Source organism: Anabrus simplex, chromosome 4, assembly GCF_040414725.1.
Source record: "Anabrus simplex isolate iqAnaSimp1 chromosome 4, ASM4041472v1, whole genome shotgun sequence".
Lineage (NCBI taxonomy): Eukaryota > Metazoa > Arthropoda > Insecta > Orthoptera > Tettigoniidae > Anabrus > Anabrus simplex.
The window spans coordinates 290,998,997-291,018,315 of NC_090268.1; the positions used below are offsets into that span (position 1 = coordinate 290,998,997).

The 19,319-nt window shown below is 38.9% G+C and overlaps 1 protein-coding gene across 6 annotated transcripts in view; it reads left to right on the forward strand.

The window, feature by feature from the left end:
* The first annotated feature begins 2,957 nt into the window (after positions 1-2,957).
* Positions 2,958-19,319, forward strand: part of Nrg (Neuroglian) — a 216,328-nt gene continuing 199,966 nt past the window's right edge. For 2 of the 6 annotated variants that reach the window (XM_067145580.2, XM_067145575.2), the window contains exons 1-3: positions 2,958-3,059; positions 3,536-3,616; positions 3,801-3,930. In XM_067145580.2, the coding sequence (XP_067001681.1) occupies positions 3,550-3,616; positions 3,801-3,930 (197 nt within the window). In that variant the 5' untranslated portion in view covers positions 2,958-3,059; positions 3,536-3,549. The other 4 variants (XM_067145577.2, XM_067145579.2, XM_067145576.2 and 1 more) reach the window with 4 other exon arrangements.

Genomic DNA, 19,319 nt, shown 5'->3' on the forward strand with positions numbered 1-19,319 from the left:
GTACGCTCAACAATTAAACTAATTTCTCCCTCATCACATTTCCATAAGGAAATCTAAAAATCAAAACAAAAAAAAACAGCTAATCTTGTTTGTAAGGTCACATCCATGCCTTCATCAAAACATACTGCATATATGTGGGAATTATCCAAATTAAATTTCAACTGCTCCGAAACTTCTTCACTCATTTTTATTATTCTATTCTTGACAGCTGTTCAGCTGGCTGGGATTCCTTTAATCTTGTTAATTATTAGTTGTTTGTTAGGGAAGTTTTCAAATGATGTGTTGGACGTCAATAAGAAACTTTCTTTCAACAAGTCACCGTCAGAAATCTGTTTCCCATGCGTGCTGTACTATGCAGCCGCACTGATATTATTCCTTGGCCGGAAAGATGATACAAAAGAACTAGTTTGTTTGTGTAATGTTGGATATTTTGTGTAACGAACTCTCTTCTTTCTTCATTTGAAGTGGAACAAACATTTGAATGACCAGTCTCAAAATTGCGCTTTACATTAAATGTGGGGGATACAACTGTTTTCGAACACAGGCAACACATCTTTTTAACAGTCCGAATTCCCTTGGCCAGAGTTCTCGAAAAATACGGTCATAGCCTTTGTTAAGTTTCTGTTTATTTCGGCACCGAAAACATATTTGCGATGTCCGTATTCAATACCACCAGAAAACGACACTCTCTCACTTGACTTTCGGACCTATCATTGTAGCAGTGTTGCCATATTGCACGTGCGAGTGGAACTAGTATTTAGATTTTCGATATTTATTTCTTACACGTGAAACACTGTAAGATATGCACTGTCTGTAGTACGAGACGTATATATAAAATATTATTATGTTCATGTGGCGTGCCACCGAAATCGTGTCCGCGCGTCACCTAGTGACACGCGTGGCACAGGTTCACCATCCCTGACTTATACCGTAACAGTCAGTAATACTGGTGTATTTTAATCCCCTGATTATTTTTGAAACCTCAGTTTCATCTGTGGGCGTAAGAAACAAGGAGTTGCATGGCGCTCTTGGGATAGGCCTATTTGTGTTAGTTTTAATGGGAATTTATTTTCAAGAATATTACCAATATTGGTGACATTACAATTGAGTATAATGAAAGGTAACCGTGCACCAGCAGGTTAATATCGTTGTTCTTCCTGCTGTTAGTTGCTAAGATGTTATTATTGACAACTTCCCAGTGATTTTTAGTATTATCCAGGCTTTTGATCGAATAAGCAATTTGTAACACCCTTCTAAGTTTAGTTATTTTTTTTTTACATAATATTTATACTGCTTCGCTTTTTTTTTTTTTTTTTTTTTTTTTGCTAGTTGCTTTACGTCGCACCGACACAGATATGTCTGATGGGATAGGAAAGACCTAGGAGTTGGAAGGAAGCGGCTGTGGCCTTAATTAAGATACAGCCCCATCATTTGCCTGGTGTGAAAATGGGAAACCACGGAAAACCATCTTCAGGGCTGCCGATAGTGGGATTCGAACCCACTATCGCCCGGATGCAAGCTCACAGCCGCGTGCCCCTGACCGCACGGCCAACTCGCCCGGTATTGCTTCGAAAACAAACAGTACCTACAGCCATTCGGAAATCTTGCTTGCTGCCGTTTTAATTTGTTACCGGTACCTACCCTATATAATTTGTTATTTTTTTAAACAAATTTAAAAATTAATTAGTCCACGAGCAAGAAGGCCGAACTTTCCTGCACAGATTTACCCTTGTCTGATGGTTCCCTGCCTCAATATTTGCTTTTTCTACATAATTACTGAGGTTACGTCCTTTCACTTCACAAATTGCATCCTCGCCTTCAAAAAGTACCGTACCTACCTATAAGGTTAACAACTCATTAGAGGCCCTGTAATATTTGAATACTGGTGAATGAAAACCTACAACCTGTTTTCCAGTCATTGACCGGGTCAAGGATGTAATGAATGAAACATATATAGGCTGTTATTACAATGGGGTCGCCACTCCCAAGGTGATTTATTAATGAGTGATAAATGCTATGAAATGATAATGGAGAGTGTTGCTGGAATGAAAGATGACAGGGAAAACCGGAGTACCCGGAGAAAAACCTGTCCCGCCTCCGCTTTGTCCAGCACAAATCTCACATGGAGTGACCGGGATTTGTACCATGGTATCCAACGGTGAGAGGCCGACGCGCTGCCGTCTGAGCCACGGAGGCTCATTTGAATACTGGTACTTTTCTAAAAAATTCTGAACCAGATTAATCTCTTTTCTTTTGTGGAACGCTTTCCGCTCTACCAGAGACAGCTGTACTCGAAAATAAATTTGATTCCATTTATTCACAAGGTTACAGTAGCCTATGTATCACGAATGTACAGTTCATTTGCCCACCAGCAATTCTGTCGTGGTCATCAAGATCAAGATGGATAACATTTTCTCTCCCCGATCATGTGCCAGCTGATATTCCTAACTTCGCGGTCATTTACTGAGGAACTGTGCAATATTGTATTTACCCTCTACATCTCCATTTACACGACATATGACAAAGAACACAGATTGACACGAAGATCGAAGACAAAAGGGTTGCAGGGCATTGACCTTTAAGCTGTTCTCCAAAGTGTGATGTAGTTAAGTACTACTAAGCAATTATCTTCTAAACTTCCAAAATCTGTATTGCAAAGAGCAGTTCTTGTAGGTATTAATAGGATAACAAACATTTTCCTAGCTGCTGGGGCGAATGGAGAACAAAATGCGTTCGAATTTCAAGAGAAGAGGACTCCCCACCTTTACTACGTTAGTCATTTGTTGTCCGACATTAATTATATTGATTTTAATATAACTAAGATTTAATTTTGTATTTTCTTAATTAATTAAATTATATTCATTGGTATTAGAGATGTCCATCATTGTTGTGAATTAAGGAAATGTAAAATTATAACAACAATAATACTGAATAAATCTATTGATCGTAGTGGTTGTCACGTGACTGATGGGGGAAGGATTTTGAAGGTTTTAAGCACGAAAATAAATATGGTTTAACACATGTATTGGAATCGTATTAGATCTTAAACAGTGAATAAGGTGAGATATCAACTTTAAAAGGTAAAGTTAAGTGAGGAAAGCACTGTTATGCAATGTGGGGTCTATGCGTCACTGCGGGCTGGTCGATAAGGCAACACCCTTTCGCGAGCGGTGTTCAGCAATGGAGTAGGAGCCTGCGTACTGGTAACGTTAGTAACAACACTTGTTGTAATTTACCGTGAGAGTACCTTTTACCCCGCAAGGATGACATTCTTATAATTTGTCGGATATTACTGATCTTCGTATGATTTTCGGAAGTTCTGCTTTATACAAATATATGGACTGTGTTTTATTTTGGTGGGTGTTGTCAATAACATACGCCTGCAGGGTAAATTCAGACGAAATTAGATCATCGTCTTGATTGCATGTGTGAATCAAATCTCTAGTACTCTTTGAATGTGTGTGCGGAAGGTTTATGACTGATTTTCATCGCTAGTGTCTCAACGTAATTTTGTGTATTACTTTTATTGTTGTAGGTAGAAGTGTAAACATGGATTTTGTGTGGACAGCAAAGCTCATTTTATTGGTTGGATGTGTTTTACAGACATCGGCGTTGAGTGAGTAAACATTGATTTTAATAGTTGAATATTAATAAACGTCTGTACTAGTTTTTGACATTTTATTGAAATGTTGCTCTGGTGATACCAGAACTACGGTACTATGGAATAGTAAATATTTTTTTTTAATATTACCACTAAAATATGAAAATGACGTTTAATTTTCGTTTTTTTTTTTTTCCAGTCCAATCTCCTCCAAGAATAACTAAGCAACCTCCTACTGATGAACTCCTCTTTCAAGTAGCGCAACCACTTAACGAAAATGAGAGATCTTTCATAATAGAATGTGAAGCTGAAGGTGAACCTGCTCCTAAGTAAGTTTATAAAAAGTCTTCTTTCTTAGTGTGCATTTGGGTATACTGTACATGCCTGTTAGGTTGCTAAAGACACTTTAACCAAATTTGGATATCTTATTCTTTATTTTTCATGTTGCTCCAGTATGTAATATGTTTTATTTATATGCATGCTTAATTGAGGATTTTTACAAGGTTATATGAACGCTACTGATCCACGAAATATCACTGTAATATTTGTCACATGTAAAAGGTAATCATTGATTTACTCAAATAAAGTCTCGAATCCCAGGTAGATTAAGAAATACCGTCGTTACTAGCAAGAAATATAATTACGTACTTATGAGCTGTAAACAGGAGTCCATCATGTTGCATTCCGCTGCTCGCGCCGTCTTTTGTTTGTTTCTTGAGGTCCAGGGCTGGCACCGATGAATGGGAGTGCCATGTCTGTGAATTCTTATTATCTTTGTGCATTTGTCTAGCGCGGACAGTTCAAAAAGCAAAATGGAGGTGAACAACATTAAGGATGTTATCGCTTTTTTTGACGACAAAAATCACCATGTAATAAGGAAATTACAAGACCTAAATCTCGTGCCGAAGCAACCGGAAAATAGCATGATCCCTGGACCAATAGATGGGTATAGTGCGCATTGGTATCACCTAAATATCACTATAAAATTTGTCACAAATGGAACATAATAATTACTTTTACACATATCAAGTGAAAAATCCCTGGCAAATTAAGAAATATATGTTTTTTGGAGAATATTAATAAGTACTTTACCACTTTACAAGTACATTTGGTGTTGCGCTCACAGTGACACGTATGTCTTTTGTCTTACACTTTGAACAATTTCGTGTGTGATATCTGTGTTCACTGAAGTTCTTTGCTTTTGTTTCATTCTTCACTTGTCAATCACATCATTTCATGAATTGTATCGCGATATGCAATATTTAATAGGCGACAAAATGGTATGGCCAATGTACATAAGAAAAATTCAGTGGACTAGTGATTTATTGGTCCAGGGATCGAGTTACTTTCGTTCGAACAGAAATAAAAATATTTATTGGTCCAACGATCATGCTATTTTTCTTTTGACCTCCATTTTGCTGTTCGTACTGGCCAAAGATAATGAGAATCTACAGACATAGCACTCCCATTCCACGGTGCTAGCCCTGGACCTGAAGAAAGTAACAAAAGACGGCACCAGCAGCGTAGTACGACATAAACCAGTCCTGTCTACAAGCCTTAACTATGTTTTCATATTTCTCAAATAACGACGGTATTTCTTAATTTGCCAGGGATTTTTCACTTGATATGTGTAAAAGCAATTATTATGTTCCATTTGTGACAAATTTTATAGTGATATTTGGGTGATACCTTTGCGCATCATACCCCTAATAGATATATTACTTTATTAAAGGAACAGCACTATTAGACAATTGACAGTTGAAGTGACACGACACGAAAGCATTACCGTGAGCAAAGACATGACACACGAAAGTGTTGTGTTACACAAACAAAACACGGAAGCCCTGCGACGCAGAAAAAATTGTATATAGCTGTAAGGCAGTAAAGTATGTATTCTGTAAAATTAAATATTTCCATTATTTCTTAATCTACCTGGGATTTTAGACTTTATTTGAGTAAATCAATGATTACCTTTCATATGTGACAAATATTAGTGATATTTCGTGGATCAGTAGCGTTTACGTAACCTTTTTACAATACAAAATTCATTGTTTTCACTGGAAGACTACGATGAAATTCTGATTAGTCACTGTGGATAGTGTTTCGAACGTGGGATCTCATGTTAGGAAATGGTTAACACGTTTAAAAATGATGTGAAGCGATACCTGAAGTAGCAGTGTGGAGAGTCCTTCCTTTATGCTTGCCAGGAGCCCATCAACTCGCCCCTAGATATATATTCTTACTTGTTATATATGGAAAGGAATATGAGAATGCAAGCAGATACTGGAAATTTGAAATGCGACCATTTTCTGTGTTGCTATTGGATGGCTGTGATGAAGGCAAATTTTCTATTGTCTCTTGATAAAGCCCTTGTTATGTCTGCCTTCAAAGCTGCCACATTTTGTGAAAATAATAGAACTGCCTAGTTTGAAATTGTCATGGCTTGTGTGTGATGTGACTGCGCGGTCCTTATGCTTCTGTCACTTTTTAGCAACAAAGCAGACCAAGGGTCTTTTCACTCACTGGACCACCCAAACCAGACCAGAGGTCATTGTCACTTAACATACTGTACATAACAAAAGCAGATCTGTGGTCTTATCCAGGGGATACTAAAAGCCTGTAGGCTTTTTTTGTAGAACCTCTTGTTGTGCAAGTCTTGAGGCCTAACCTAATCTAAACAACCTATGTTCTTGTCACTGTCACCTGGGGACTTACGCAACAGACTCCTTTTGATTGCCGTGCAAGTCTAATTCAACTTTCGTCCACTTTAAAGTGTTGTGTTGGATAGGTTAATGTGTCAACTTTGGTAGCCCTTTTTACAGTAGGCCTATTGTGACATGCGAGCCATGCCATATTGGTTCTCTGACCTACTATCATGAATATAATGCTCTGTTCTATCAGTCTGTTTTAATTAAGGATGACCCAGTTAGTACAGACAAGTGCATTCAGCCATGAATGACCATACTTCACTATTTGCTGTCTATTTAAAAATCTGATATTACCTTGGCGGGCGATAATCCTGATTGACGGGCCTCGCTTTCACCTTACTCCGCAATGCTCAGCTTCACACAACAGCTGCATGCAGACAGGTTAGAACACGTTCTGTTAACAATCACAGTGCAGGACGGCTCTTCCTTGGTTCGACTCCAGGCGAATCTGATGACTCGCACACTCTTCAGTCAATTTGGTTCACTCACAGTCAAGTTGACTGCTTCATACAATGAACCACTCAAAACTGACAACTAAACAGCAGTCACATAACAGCAACAACTCAGTAGTGCACACTACAATACTCCTCGCAACAATGACATTTAACACTTCTCCAACTCTATTCACATCAGCTGTTCCACAAACTGACTCCACTTAGGTACACATACACACCAGTGTTCTCCCCAGAAATTTTCGTTAGCTGGGTGGCAGGAATGAGTAGCCGGGCGGAGAATACTACGTAAAAAATGAACATGATAAAATTTCATTCCTCCCAGGTATTGACAATAATATCAGACAGGTAAACATTAACTGCAAAATATAACTATTTTAGTGTTATTATCATGAATAAAACATTAGAGTATTTCAAACTTCTAGCGTTCTACTACTCGCTCATTTTATACCTGATTTACAAGTTGCTTTACGTCACACAGACTCAGATAGGTTTTGTGGCGATGATAGGATAGGAAAAGGGCTAGTAGTGGGAAGGAAGTGACCGTGGCATTAATTGAAGTACAGTCCCAACATTTGCCTAGTGTGAAAATGGGAAACCACGGAAAAACATTTTCAGGGCTGTCAAAAGTGGGGTTCGACTACTGCTCGTTCATAATCATATAGGCCTAACACCGGGGCATACCACTCGGTTGCTGTGGACTGCCATACGGGTTTGTGACGTCATGCGGAATTGAATGCACGCATGCGATTCCACGTTAATCCAGACACTGCTTGAGCACTACACTACATGACAGTCAAGCTAAACATTTAACTTCTGATGTAATTGAAGCAATTATGCGGATAAAAATGAATATTTATCGTGTAAATAAACAATTTTACGGTATGTACAATTTAAATTGGAGCAACCAGTGATTCAAATATGTATGAATATTATGTAACTAACAATTACCTAGGTTATGTTAGCCGGGCGGCCTGTAAAAACGGCAGGGCGGTGCGCCCAACCAAAAGGTCCTAGGGAGAATGCTGCACACAGTACTCAGTAACTTACTGCATTGCTGTACACACACATTACTCCAGTCCGTACTGCAGCAGTACTCCAATACGACGATGCTGCTCAGGCACAGACTTCAGTGGGACCCCTCTCACACCAACTACGGCACCAACTGGCACTACTGCTGCCCAACTGTCCTGCACTGTCAGTTCACGGCAGTCCATTTTATATCCCCAGAGTTCTGGACTTTTCAAGGTGCGGCCAGAATGAGAACATTCTCATTACACCTTCGAGAAGATCTAATCTGTTTTTCGAGAAGATCTCCGAGAAACAAGATGAGAAAAATAGGGGAGAGAGACTGTCACTATGCCCTCTGACTGGGAGCTCCTATACAGCATCGAGAGTTAAGAAAAGACTACAGACCTTATGGGCTGATTGATAATATAGAATACTAAACAGACAAAAACAGTATACACTTAACAAAAAGCAATGCAATGCATGGAGTATGAAGCACAATATATTTACAATGAACACCATGCATCCCAGAAAGGTGATCGCTTCAATCTGATGAATATCTCCGTTACATAAGCAATCAGTGTAATGAGTGTGACACCTGCAAATATGATGCGCTGACCTCACCAATTATAATTTGCAGTAGACGAGTTACACCACATGTTGATTCCCGCCACTCCGCACTCAATTGTGGCGTGATATGGCAAACATGGCCGGTTGTTATGTATAGTGAGCTGTGTATGTAATATTTAAAATTATAAACTCAAAAATACACAAGAACCTCGTTTATCCGATTGAGAACGGAACTGATCCAGATTATCGAAAATCTGGGTAATCCTGAAAACTAAAAAACAAATACAATATATGTTTTACAACATATTAACATAAGCTGTACAGTAATACCTTTTTTCAATTGTACAAAAAAAATATAAAAACACTTTTCTTACATTTACGACTCTGATTTATGCAACAAAATAATGTGTGAGCTTTTTCTGTTTTACATTTGTATAGTGTTTGCGCACAGCATGATCACAAAGACGTTTTACTAACATCAGTTGTGCCGGTGTGGTTTCAGTCTGGGATTCTAAATAGCCCATCAGTTTGTCCAGCTCCATTGTTGCCATCTCAGTCATTTTCTTCTGATGGAGCACTGGTTTCATTTTCAAATTCATAATCACCCTCGTCATTACCTGCCAAAGAACAAGAGGCAATAATTTATTCATTTCTCATTACACCGTAGCCTGAATTACAGTAATTTTTCAACCATTAATTGATGTCATTCTCATCTACGTCCGAGCATCTGGGAATGCGTGCAGATGTGTCAAGGAACTCAGAAGAGTCCACAGTTTCCCATTCTCAATTCCAGGCGAATGCGGGGATGGTACCTTTGATAGACCGCGGCCGACTTGCTTTCAATTCCTGTCCTTAACTATCCTTGGCGGAAGAGAAGTTCAAGAAGAATAGACCCCGTAAAAGAAATACTGTACAAGTAAAAATAAATGTTTATTATTTTCAATCCGGATAAACCGGAGGGCCAGATAAACGAGGTTCTTGTTTACTACATTTGGACGGGACTTCATTATAATTCTTACATACATTTGGAACTAAAGGGGGAAACACCAATAGAAGTAAAAAGACGAAAGACCTGTAGTCTTTTCTTAATCCTGGATGCTCTATAGCTGATTTACTAGTTCCTTCCAGGAAATACTAAAGGCGGGCTGGCACATAACGCTATCTTTGGTGACCTCTCAGTCGAATCTTTAGAAGCTCTATGGTGGTTCCTTCTTACTGCTTCAGACGTGGAACATGTCTGAATATTTTCTTGCATACTGACCTAAATGGTGTAGTTGGTTATGTGTTAACGTTCCTGTTTGCTAGATTGTGAGTTAGATCCTGATTGAGGTGTGTAGCAAAGATTGTTTAAATCTTACAACACCATATCACTTTTTTTTTTTTTTTTTGCACGTTAAAGAACTCCTGTAGGACAAAGTTTTGACTTCCAGACATCATTTCTAACTATTCAGTTCTCTTTAAATTCTCTTTAAATTTGAATAGGGCCTATACCATTTCAGGAATAGCTTTATTATTTGTTGCATCAGAAAACAGCAAGAAACCTGTGACATGTAACTGTGAGGATCCAGCAAGGAAGTAATGTTGAAACTGATTAAGAAATTTTGTATTTTTGGAGAAGGCTGCTTTTCCAGCCCACTTGAGTTCGTTTATCTCTATTTATGAAAAAGGCAGAGTTAATTACAGGGTGTTTAGACCTGTGGTATGTGTGATCTTCCGTCTTGTCTCTGGGGCATCTTGCTTGGCCAATCCGTCGTTGAGTCTGCTTCCATGACTGCATCAGAATGACATGAGATTCAGATGCCTAGTGACCATTTACTGAAACGTACTCCTCTTGTCTACATGGACATCTGTCTCCTTCACTTACATCCAATACAAATGTTACTGTGCATTAGCACATGAGAAGAGGTCACCACTGGTCAACTGGAAGGTCATGGAGATGTGGGTTGTGAAACTTTCCTCTGAATCTTGATTTTTAATCTCTATCAACAATAATATTATTTCACAAATATGTGATTGACAAAAGAGGATTAGCATTTAACCAACATAAAATACCTCCTTTAGGAATGGACTCATAATTGTTATTCCCTGCAACAGGCACATTGTTGACACATTATGCTCATTGATTTGTTATTTATAGTTTGTGGTGTGGGATCCTGTAGTCCTGTTCTGTTTTTGTGAATTCTGGGCAGCAGCTTAGTAGTCTAGTGGGTGGTCCTGAGTCAGGATACCTATTGTGAGCATCTTGTACATATTCTGAGTAATTATTTATTTATTTATTTATTTATTTACTTATTTATTTATCGTATGATGTGCACAGATAGATTATATAAATAAGTATACAATATATACACAATATATACAAGCAGAAGCCTATAGTTCCAAATCGAGTCCATTGATCCATTTTAAGGCCTCCTCAGTTGCGTTGTGTATGTCCTCCAAAGGACCTTGAAATGCTCTCTGTGGACACTCTTGGCAATTATGTGGTGGATGGTCTGTGAGGTAGCTCCACAATCACACCCAGAAGACTTCTGCCAGCCCCATTTATAAAGAGTATAGCCGCATCTTCCTTGATTGACTCTTATCCTGTTTAGAGTCCTCCATTGACGTCTGGGTAGATGGAATCCGGGAGGTTGAACATGAGGTAGAGTCACAAGATGTTGATTGGGAACAGAAGACTGCTGCCATTGGTGTAACCAGGCGTTCGTGATGGAGAACCCAGATTCTTCCAGTGTAAGTGCAGTGCGCCAGGGTGGAGATCTAGACTTAAGTCGTGGAGGGGCAGGTTGAGTAATATCCTGATGAACGGGGAGGTTGGAGTCCTGGCTGGTCTTCTTCCACAGTTTTAGAAGAGCTTCAGACCTTCTTAAGCAAGGCGGTGGAATATTACTGAGTGTAGGCAGCCAGGCCACGTTTGTAGAGCGAATACAACCAGTTATAATGCGCATTGCTTGATTTAGTTGAGCATCAATCTTCGCAGTATGAGCACTGTTCAGCCAAGTTGAAGCGCAGTATTCGGCAACTGAATAGCAAAGAGCTAGAGCAGTAGATCTCAACACTTGGTTGTTTGCGCCCCAGGATGTGGCGGCTAATTTTTTAAAAATATTATTCCGACTTTTAATCTTGGCAGCTGTGTTGTTAATATGATGTTTATATGTTAGGGATCTGTCTAATGTGACACCTAAATATTTTGGGAAGGGACAGTGTTGTAAGGATTGATTTCTGAATGTTATTGTAGGCTTGTAGTTGGCAAATTTATTTCTGAGATGAAACACAGATGCAACAGTCCTTTGGAGATTTGGACGGAGACACCACTTTTGGAAGTATATATCTAGCTTTTGTAGATCTGCTGTAAGAATTTGTTCAGCTTCTGGAAAACTTGGTGTTTGGCTAACCAGTAGTATATCATCTGCGTAAATAAATTTCCTGGACTTAGTTGCTGGTAAGTCAGCAGTATAGAGGTTGAAAAGTAAGGGTGCCAGAACAGATCCTTGTGGAAGTCCATCATTCAGTTTGTAGGTTTTGCTTACTGCATCATCCGAGAAGATCTGAAAGTTTCTGTTGCTAATCATATTGCCAATGAGATTTGTAAGCTTGACACAGGGGATGGCAGAGATAAGTTTTAGCAGGAGCCCTTCTCGCCAAACAGTATCATGGGCTGCTGATAAGTCTAAGAAGACAGCCATACTAATCTTCCGATTCTCAAATCCATTTTCATTTATGAGAGGTCAATGCAAAAATTTGGTCAGCGCAATTTCTTCCAGGTCTGAAGCCAGCTTGTTCTGTCGGAAGGAGATAATTGATGGTTTCTGAGATCCTATTGTATATTAGTCTTTCCAGGAGCTTTAGAGTAACACTTAGCAGTGCAATGGGTCTGTAGCTTTCCACTCTCAGAGGGTCCTTGTTGGGTTTCAAGATCGATATTACTTTGGTCTTCTTGAATAGTGAAGGAAGGTTACCTGTCTCCAAAATATTGGAGAAGAATTTGGTGAGCCAGGTGACTGTTGCAGGTCCAAGATGTTGCAGGAATTCAGGATAGATGCCGTCTATACCTGCTGCTTTCCCGGATTTTATGTTCTTGATGCCTTCTAGGGTTTCCTCTCTTGTGAAAGGACAAGAGAATTGGGATGATTGTTGTTTTGCTAATTGCTTTTTATGTTTCAGTGCTGACCGGATTTCCCTTACAACTTGATTATCTCTATTGATCTTTGAGATAGAGATCATGTGTTTGGCTAGATCATTAATGTTAACACTCAGTTTCTGTCAACCAGCTGGCTTTGATGAGTCAAGCTTTCTAATGAGAGACCAGGCCTTTCTACTTGAGTGGGTAAAATCAAGAGATGACACAGTGTCGTTCCAAATTTGTTTTCTATTGTCATTCAGTGATTGAATAAGTTTTGTGGCTGTTTCATTGTTGCCATTTTCCTCAAATTCCTTAAGAAGGCTCTCGCTGTCTGCAGTCCATCCAGGAATATATTCTTTACGGCATCCTCTTGGAATGCAGCGCCGAGCAGCACCTTTTATAACTCCAACAAATCTGTCATAGTTATTAAAGTTTGGCTTAATTCATATTTGCATCAGTTTGTTCTTTAAATTTTTTCCAGTTAGCTTTTTTAAAGTTCCATCTAGGTTTCGGATTAGATCGAATGACAGGAATATACATGCCAATTTGGAGTATGACAGGCCGGTGTTGACTATGAGGGGAAACTTGAGAACTGAGCGAAGTATCTGGTTTGGAGAGTTTGGGGATTGGGTTATGAAGGAAAGATCTGGAGTGTATTCCTTACCCCATCGAGCGGAGAAGAAGATTCCTTTTTCTTTAGCATCATAGATTAGTTTAAGATTTTCCATGTCCATCCAGTCAACAATTGCCTCCCCATTTAGATCATTTTGTTGATAGCCCCAACATGTGTGATGACTGTTGAAGACTCCTATGATTACGGTTGGGTGTTGTAAGGATGGTAGAGGAGGAGTGGGCCACGTTGTGTTTGGTGGCTTATATACGTTCATTATTGTTAGATTATTGATTTTAATTGTGTCGGTGAAAATGTCATCACTTGAGCTACAGTCGACTACTGCATAGTTAGTAATATTGTTTCTCACATAGGTAGCTAAGCCATACACTTCGTGATTATTGTGAGCCACTAATTTGAAGCCTGGGATCTTGCCTCTTGTTCTTAGTTGCATATCATTGGCTGTATGAGTTTCTTGTAGCGCAATGACATCAATCTGTTGACCTTTCAGAATTTTAGCTAGACACTCACATTTTGCTCTGCTGATGCCTTCGATGTTAAGATGGCACATTCGAATTGAAGGTCCGATTTTTCGGCTATAGGCTTCCGGGTCCTGATAAGGACCGATTTCTTCATTACTCTGTGCATTATGACCGAGAGGTCTTTTCAGACAGTTCGATCGCATCTCTTCGCCGTTGCTTTCTTAGCTCTACCCGGGGGACACGTGTAGGGTAATTTAAGGTTTCACCTACGGACGTAAAGCAACGCTCGTCCCCCTTCCGAGTAATGATCCTCAGGCAGTTAGGACTGCCCGGTTATGTAGACCAAAGGTATCGACGAAATGTCACTGAAATAGTTGTCCCAAATGGAACATTATAATTGTTTTTACACCAATAAAGTGAAAAATTCGGGGTAAATTAAGAAATACAGTCGTCACTAGAGAAATATGTATATAATGACAATTAACAGACAAAGCACTCCCATTCGTCGGTGTAAGCCCTGGACCTCAAGAAAGAAAGAAAGAAAGAAAGAAAGGAAGAAAAGACGGCACAAGCAGCGGAGTGAGCAAAATGAAGAAAACACCTAATTAATTCAAACAACTTCAGTGAGCAAAGACATCACACACTAAAGTGTTAGACAAACAAAACACATACGGAAGCGCTGCGATGTAGCAGAAAAGTAGTTGTAAGGTAGTAAAGTATGTATCCATATTATTCCCTGCAAGTAAAATATTTTGTACTATATCTTAATTTACTGCAGATTTTACACTTTGAGTAAAATGAATTATTATATTCTATTTGGGACAAATATTATAGTGATATTTCGCCAATACCTTTGGTCTACATAACCGGACTTCCCTATCAATGGCCCTTTACCGTTGGTAAGTAAATAAGTAAATAAGGTCAGCACCTTACTCAACAGAAATTTACTCGGATATTTTGTGACAGTAGTTCCTCATTCATCTGATTTGACAAGCCAGTGATTCCTTGGAAACACTCAGCAAATAAAATTACATTCGATGGGACATTTTCAACATCAGTGATGTACATACAGGAGTAAATAAAAACGGTTAGAAAAACAACGTTATGTCTTTTGTAAAAAAAAAAATTTCGATGATGATTTCTTTAATATGCACTAATGAAGAACTCAGCAGTCAAGTAGGTGGCTTTTTAAAAATGGCTGGGCCCCATCAGTGGCAAGCTGCTCAGGCAGCTGGTAGTGAAAGTGTTAACAGAATCTGAATATACGGGGCTCTACTGTGCCTCCAAATTTTGTCTTAATTTGTTTCCAATCACCGGTATCCACACCTCTATTTGTGTTGTTTGTGAGGAAAAACAATTAAGTTGTCCAGTGGCACATCTACACTGATTTCACTACGATTGTTTATGATCAAGCCTTTGTTATGAACAGTTTTTTTTTACATAATAGCGAGCTAGTCCTTTGCTAAGATTGTAACTTTCCAGACGTCACAGTGTAATTATGTTAATTTTATTATGTATAATTAATTCAGGAAAGGTATAATTTTACGTCATATATATCTTCGTATGTAATTTTATTATAATTCATTCTGATCATTTGCTCGCTATCATTTCATTAGGCCTACTTTGTAACTACGACTTTTAAACGAGGGCTGATTATCCTCGTATTAACTTATGCGATATTCAATAAAATTTAACTTGCAGTAGATTTTCCTCTACCATGCCACATCTTTGAGGAAGAAGCTACAAATTTAGACCTCAATTCCTGGGAAAAGCCAGCATGTGTCCAACCGTTCTAACCGCAGCTACTGTGTTCCGAGCTGGGTAATTCAAACTGGTCACCGCCTACATTTTCAAAGGAGCGTCTTGTTGCCATGGATACTGAGTGAGATGGCTAATGGAAGAACAGTTGATAGCATCGTTGGGACCCATCATCTTCGATAGCAGGAGTAGGGAGAGACGTTTCACCTGATTGGACCACGTGTTTCGACCTGTAATGAGAGCCAGTAAAGTTTATTTAAGGGCGTGTTGGAGCTCCTGGCGGCATATTATCTCTTGTATTTCAACTTAGGTCTTATGACTTGTCTTATGGTTGATGTCCCATAGTGGACTAGTCTGATAGTTTATCACTTCTTCACTTCATTACCACAACATGGTATTTAGGAATTTCTGAATGATGGGTGTGCAGCCGCTCTCATCAGGCAGTACGAACAGCTCTACTACTAGACCGGTTTGTACCAGTCTAAAACAATAGGTAGCATTAAACTAGCTAGAAATGAAACTACAGTACACACTTTCAGTAAAGTTGGAAGGATTATTAATTCAGTATCCTCTCCGCATAACCCAAGGGGGTTTTTCTAACATTGATCAGGGCTCATCTCCAACATATGAGAGAGCATAACAGGGAGTGGCAGTTTCGAAGCCATCATCCAATTAGTGGTTGGTGCACTTGGCAAGGCAGGATTGGTACTTGGCGGCAGATGGAGGTATCCCAAAGACAACCGGTAATGTTCCAGCTACAAGGATGAAAGCGTTCCAAGGACCACCAGAACAAGGCCACATGGTGAGCAAGCGAGTTAAAGATATTGCAAGTTTCCGTGAGATAGTCATTCAGTTTTTTGTTAAATTAATTTCTAACTTTAAATTCAGTTCTCGTAAAACAGTCGTTATTTTTTAGTTATTTTCTTGGTTCACTTTAATCAGATTGCATTAATTAGCCTTTTGATTTCTAATTCTCCTGCTTAATGATTAGGGCACTGGGATGAGAGTCTGTCCAAGCGTTCTTATAAAATATTTGTTTTTAGGACATTAAATTAAAGACCGGTGCCTAAATTTAGGTTGGATAGTTGCATTTTTCGCTCAGCTGTTGGGCAGGTTGAGGGAACGAATTAAATAATAGCTCTCCATCAAGGGGCAAGTCACAAGATGTCGTGTATGACGTATCTTACCATCCATGGTTTGTGTTATAATGCTGTTTAATTTCTTTGTACTTCCTGAAGTTGAAATTTTTAATCGAACTGCATCTCCTTTGCATCCTGCGAACCCCCAATATGCGGTATCAGCCAAGGCAATAATTTTAATTTCTTTCATGTTGTTCATTTGTTCATATATTGGCATAATAATCATTGAAGTATAGTTCGGGACAAAACATGACGGCCTCGGTTCCTAGAAGCAAGCTGGAAGCCAGTAGTCAATCACACCCTGCACCCTGCTGAGTTAACGAGTTCCAAGTTATCCTTGTTTGTTTTAGAGAGGCTGCCAAACCACTTTCTTCCTCACTCTCTGTAGTATTTACCCTTTCTTCGTGTAGAGTACAGTACAGAAACATCCCCCTTTGATGATTGTGTTTACATTCAAGGCCATCACAGTCTTAATGATATTATAAAAAAAAGGATCCATTTTAGTTTTAAACTCTCAAAATTCATGTTTAACCACGTTTTAATCTTCATTAATTTACTCTTTTTTTTAACATACTTTGGTGCATTATCGTTGTTTTAGATGTTATTGTATAATGTTTTACGAAATCATTTTTCAACATTTTAACCTATAATTTATAAGATTAGAATGACTCCATACGTATTATTTTTAAGATTGATATAGGCTGATGATGCCGGTAAGGAGGATGAAACATGTACCATTGACTTTTATGTATTATGTATAAAATTTTGACCATATGAAATAGTGGATCATATTGTATTGTATTGAACAGGTGGACTTATAATATTGTAATAATATTTGAGACATAGAGTACAGTAGCCGATTTGGCAACTCTGGCTGCAGTAGAGGTAGTAAATCCTATAAGTCGCTAATAGACACCGAACTGCCGCTGGAAAGTAGTGGTGTGAGGCGAGGTCGTCATGATTTGTCCCCAACTATACCAACATTAGGTCTTTGAGTTGGGACATTTGTCTACATTATCTACATGCTAAAGAATGTCTCGACAGATAATTAGTTAAGGGTTATAATAATGACATTTCACGGTGAGATATTCCAGGAGCTGATAATTGTCCAAACATAAGTATTCTGTCATTATCGGTGACGATTAGGTACAGCTGGGTACAGATGGCAGTGACATGTCCTTTCCCTGGATAACTGGTCCTATTATCCCTCCTCTGATATTAGACATACCGTATGTGTCTCTGTTATTCGTACAGGCTTCAATTTCTTATGAAGTCTTGTATATTCACATTAACAATTAAAAAACTGAAATAAAATTTACATTACGGGTAAAAACATGGTTTGTCAATGATAAATTCGTTACTCAAAACCATACTTATTTACATGTAGGCAGGAAGATTTTATGTGAATGTGTCGGCATCGAAAAAAACGGGTGTACCAGTTGTATTCGTACACATGGTCAGAATGATGCCCACCGTTTGTTCGTGATGCACGGAAAAGTCTCAGTGATGGCACACGACTGGTCAAGTGCGTTAGTCTCATTCCTAGTGGACATGGGTAGAAGTGTAGAGTTAAGTACGGAGGTTCAGTACGCTATACTTAAACTGGCACTTAAAGGAATTTCATGTCGAAAGATTGGACATCTGGTCAATAGAACACATTCTTCGGTGCAATATGTGATTGATAGATTTAAATACAAAGGCCATATTAAGAACTCGCCAAGGAAACCCAGGAGAAAGTGTTTAACTGAAAGGGAAGAACGGTTTGTTGATTGGCTGATAGTCAGATTCCAAATTAAGTCCACAAGTATTGAGGCAACTCACAGAGGAACGAACTAGAAAGAAGATCAGCAGCTCCACCATCTGACGGACCCTGTATCTGCATGGGTATTGTGGAAAAATCCCTCGGAAAAGGCCATATGTAAGTAGAAAAAACAGATGGTAGACTGGCATTCGCTAAGGAGCATATAAATAAGAATGAATTCTGGAATGATGTTATCTGGTCTGATGAGACAAAAAAAAAAATATTTTCGGGTCAGATGGCATCCACAGAATTTGGAGAAAAATTGGTACGGACAACGTTGTGGTAAATACATTCTCAACTGTAAAATACGATGGTGGGTCTGTAATGCTTTGGGGCTGTATATCAGCCAGAGGTGTGGGTAACATACATTTCATTGACAGAAGAATGAACAAGGAGGGCTATAATGCAAGAACAAACGTGAAGCAGAGTGCCGAAAAAATGGGGATGCCACCTGTTTATATGTTCCAGCATGATGACGACTCAAAACACACTACCAACATTAATAAGACATGGTTGATCTGGAACATTCCTAAGCAGCTTAGAACACCTCCCCGGTCTCTAGACTTAAATCCCATCGAACAACTTTGGGCTACGTCAAAGAGGAATATCCACAGGCAACGTGTGCGTACAAAGGAGTAACTTAAAAGTGTGATTCTTCACGAATGGCAGAAAATCAATCTGGACATGTGCAAGAAATTGGTGTATTCTATGCGGTGACGATGTCGGGCAGTTATAAAGGCTAGGGGACATTCCATGTTACAAGAACCCTTTGTTTGTTTATTTCAAGTGTTCAATTTACTTGTACGAATAGGAAAGATATGATTATAGGTGCGCTTTTCTTTATTAGAAGCTGTATGTTTTGTTAAATGGTTGCAAACAGATATAGTAGATACATGTTTTCTGAAGGCTTTGTTGACTACATGTTCAGTGAATAAAATCCTTTTCAGTTTATTATTTTCTGCCAGTGCCTTGAAGTACTAAAGGAAACAGCCCGTATGAATAGAAGAGGTACATACTGTATCTTCTTTGGTACATGAAAAATATCAACTAAACACTTCACACTGAAACCT